We start from the raw sequence: 4,316 nt of genomic DNA, 5'->3' as shown, positions 1-4,316 counted from the left end.
CGATTTGTTCGCGAGCCATTCGGGTACTTCTTGTCCCGAGAGCAGAAGAAGTACCACTCCATATCACGTTTCGGCAAGAAAGATTTATCTGCATCTCAAAGACATGATTATTATCAATATCCCAAAATACCAAGTTCAGAATAAGCAAGAAGAATGAACCAGCTAAAACAAGAAACCTGATGCTTTTAGACATGTTTTTCTTTTTCTTTTTGATATGTGGTTAGGGCATGTGTGTGAAAATAGAGATGCCCCACAGAGCACTCCATCTTGTGACAAGACAAAAAGATTAGATAAGCTATAAAGCAACAACTCATTTTCAGTTCAAATTGTCATGAAAACAGCAAAAGCACTATTTCTTAGCTTTTGCTCCAACAACATAACCTATCAAATGAAAATATCATCATGAAAGCAATGACATGTCCATCATGAAAAGGGCAGCCCGATGCACAAAGCATCCCAGTTTTACACAGGATATGGGGAAGCACCGCACCCCTAGTATGTGAATGGGATGTAGACAGTCTACCCTAATGCAATCTATATGAGGTTATTGCGGAGTATATATTTGTCAATGCTTAGATAAGTTTTTTCAAGAGAAAAAGGTGATCAAGAATGTATACCTGGAAGGTCCCATGGGTCAAATTTATACAAGTCTATTACTGGAATAACTTCCAACTCAATTTCAAGTTCATCAGTTTTCCTTTTCAGGTAATATCCAACCAATTCCTGATCAGTTGGATGGAAACGAAATCCGGGAGGTAATGATATTCCTGCCATATAAGTAAATATTTCCAAGTGCTAACTACACACAAGTTACAATATGAAATTTAGCTAAGTGTTCAAACTGTACCTATTGAAAATTTGAAATATCCAAAAATAAAAACTTTTGGCAACACTGAATTTTGTAAGTTTACATAAGATGTAATATCCCTGGGACAATTCAATCATCTTCCAGGAAAAAAAAAAGGGTTCAAAACTGCCTTTCAATCCTACAAGGCAAAAAATGTCACTATATGGTTTGTCAAAACATAAAAAAAGGTTTTTTTTCTAGTACTACCAATCCTAAATAGTTCAGAAGTTTCTAAATTTGAGTGATCACAGTCCAAAAATAGAGGCCAGTTAAAGAGGGATGAGAAGTTTTTGTAGAGTAAAAAAGGAGCAGCATCAATGAGCTTTTATAGGCTATGGAGAAGCAAAAAGTTGCAAAAATATTAATATGAAAACCGAAAGATATGTAGCTTGTCTAGGCTTACCCCACCAAAATCAGAACCAGATTCACACTAAAACCAGGTACTCTCTATGTTTCAGTTTGTTTGTCTTGATTCATACTAAAATCAAGTTTACTATTTTTGTCTCATTTTATGTGGTACCGTTTAATTTGACACGGTTTAAACAATTTTTTAAAAAAAAAATTTGTGTTCTTGAATATTTATGTAATTATAAATTATTTCATTAAGGGTAAAAGAAGAATTTAAAAATTAAATTGTTTCCAATTATAGTAAGATAACATTCTTTTTTAGACGAAATGAAGAGAAAATATATCATATAAAATAAAATAGAGGAAATAATATTTAGTGTGAATTCAAATTAATCGAACATCAATTTATGCGTAAAAAAGTGAAAGTATACTAAAGTTACGATAATTAGCAGGTAAATATGAACCTATATATAATTTTAAAAGTATAAATTCAATATTAAACTGGTAAAGCTTAAATCCGAATTAACCTATAAAGTATTCATCCATATACTTTGGTCAAGAGTCTTTCCATCCACATCATCATGAGTCGGACAAAACCACTTTTTGGTTGATTTAATGGTCTCATTTTTTAATCCTATGGCCCAGTCTTCGAAAAGAAGTGCTCCTTGAGACCTTACGCCTTGTTTAGATAGTTGTTAACCGTTATATTGTATTGTATTATATTGTATAATAATATTAGTTTAAATATAATATTTATTTTGATTGTTATTTAAATTTTATTATATTGTATTATTTAAATTCATCGTTAAGTAACAATAATGATCGATTTGATGTGATCACATTGTTACCTTAATATGTTCTTCTCCTTTGTCTTTGCTTATTTTATTATTTACTATATCTTTTCATAGTAGCTCTACCTTGTACCCTACAATTTGTGATAGGTTTATCATCTAACTTATGAATATATAACATTATATTATGACAGAGAACGATACAATATATCCAAACATTATATTTATTTAAACAATACATGCATACAATATAGTAGATACATTATTCACAGTTTAGTGTAATGACCAAAGTGGAAACACGTCTTCTTGAAGAAACTTACAAACAACTGCCCTGCAACTAATTTCCTCAAGTAGCTTATAAAGCCTTTGCAAGCAGCTTACAAGTAGTTTGTTGAAGTAACTTACAAATAATCATGCAAGCAGTAACGGTGGAATATATTATATAATATAATTTCATATTTTATCTTAGAATTATTATCCATCCGTCAACCAAACGACTCCTATGTGTACATGGGCTGAAAAGGTAGACTAAGGTTTTGATATTAATTATACAAAGTTGAGATGATGTTGCAGTTGCAAGGAAATGATAAAATGTGAAATGAAACTTTAAAAAAGACTAGCTTTGAGTTCTCATAGTAGAAGCGGATTATATTCCCCATAATTAAGTTCAATTAGTATTGATATTAATAAAGAAAGTTTTGAAACTTGTAAAGTTGTTATCTTGTGATTATAAGGTTATAAATTCAAGATGTGAAAACAGCCTCTTGCAAAAATATAAGGTAAGACTGTATAATATATCATTGTGACCCGACTGATCTTCTCCAGAACCTACATATAGCGGGAGCCTTAATCTGAAGTCTGAACCATCCTGATGGTTTTGGCTGTGTGTTATTTTAATATGTAACCTTTTATAGTGTGGTCCCCTACTCTCATTATCTTCAAGAAAGAGTTACAAGATTCTGAGATTAATTAATCATGTGATCTCATAAGATTTACTTGCTTTAATCCTTTTCACACTGACCAAAAAAAAAAGAAGATAGGAGAGACATGTCAGAGATGTTCTCAGCCTGTCTTCTAAAAAAAAAAAAGTACAACGTATACTCACATTACGTAATACGCGTTAGTTTCAAATAAATTAAACTCATATTACGCTCCAGCTTGCCATTTCTTCCGTATCATATTATTTGACATATTCGTTAACTTTTTAATTAGAGGTGTATTTTACTAAATATGATCTATCATAATATTTTAAAACTCTAAATTTGATTACCGTTACTCTATATAGTTATTTAATAAGTATTAAGGATAATAATATGAAAAAAAGTACTATAAAATTCTCTCGATTTGCTAAGATGGATAAAAATTAGACATTTATTTTTGTATAGGGGCTAAGTAAAATGAAAACGGGAGGAGTAATTCACCATTAATTAGAAACCGTTAGAGCTCAAGTGAGAGTAAACTCTTCTTTACTTTTACATATTATTAGTTCCATAATTTGAAGAAAAGTAAGGTACAAGAACTGAGTTTGGCAAGTTAGGAATATTTTCTTGTTATTCGTTTTTGAAAAAGCCACATATATTGGAAATTAAGGCTGCAGCCATGTACGTACACATAGAGAATATTAAAGAAGCAGACTTACAACCAAACAAGCCATATGATGATCATACCTTTTTCTTCAACTGATCGAAATTACATGTCGATCGATGCAAAAAATAAAAGAAAAGTTTCTTTGATATAGACACATAATTATTTGAGGTTTGGTTGAGTGATTGAGCATCTCAAATCTCGATCGGTAGGCTGGGGTTTGAGTCGCACACTTTAATTTCTTAATTGTAAATAATTATATATATATATATATATATAAAAGAAAGAAGTGTCATAGATATAATTAAGTGATTTTACTTAGGGGTGTTCACGGGTTGATTTAGATTGGTTATTAGTCAAAACCAAAATCAAACCAACTTAATCGGTTTTAAAATTATCAAAATCAAACCAAACCAAATATAATATACATTTACCGGTTTGGTGGTTATCGGTTTGGTTTGGTTCGGTTATTCGGTTATTAACCATACACATAAATAAAAGAAACAATTCATTCAAAATAAAAAATAGTTAGAATGACTTAAATTACCGAACTTTCGATCACTGAATTTACTATCAATAAAACTTTAAAATTCACTATATTGGCCAAGAAGGAAGAGACAATAACATTTGCAGTCCCACAAAGAATTGTCATAGACACTCATATTACATGAAATCAATAAGATAAATGTTTTCGGCTTGGGCATTCTTGCTTTCAATAAGTAAAGTATAAAGAAATTTTAATGAAA

General features: G+C 30.5%; 1 protein-coding gene across 1 annotated transcript in view; it reads right to left on the bottom strand.

Annotated features, from left to right (window-relative positions):
* LOC102605357 (NAC domain-containing protein 86-like) overlaps window positions 1-1,206 on the bottom strand; it is a 3,320-nt gene extending 2,114 nt beyond the window's left edge. Inside the window, exons 1-2 of the mRNA XM_006361114.2 lie at window positions 618-1,206; window positions 14-88 (exon numbers count right to left, since the gene is read on the bottom strand). Of these exons, the coding sequence (XP_006361176.1) occupies window positions 14-88; window positions 618-774 (232 nt within the window). The 5' untranslated portion in view covers window positions 775-1,206. The remainder of the gene's footprint in view (window positions 1-13; window positions 89-617) is intronic.
* Window positions 1,207-4,316: the final 3,110 nt, after the last annotated feature.

Source organism: Solanum tuberosum, unplaced genomic scaffold, assembly GCF_000226075.1.
Source record: "Solanum tuberosum cultivar DM 1-3 516 R44 unplaced genomic scaffold, SolTub_3.0 scf00346, whole genome shotgun sequence".
NCBI classification, from domain to species: Eukaryota; Viridiplantae; Streptophyta; class Magnoliopsida; order Solanales; family Solanaceae; genus Solanum; species Solanum tuberosum.
The sequence above is the reverse complement of the archived record's forward strand: the minus strand, read 5'-3'. Positions and strand labels throughout refer to the sequence as shown.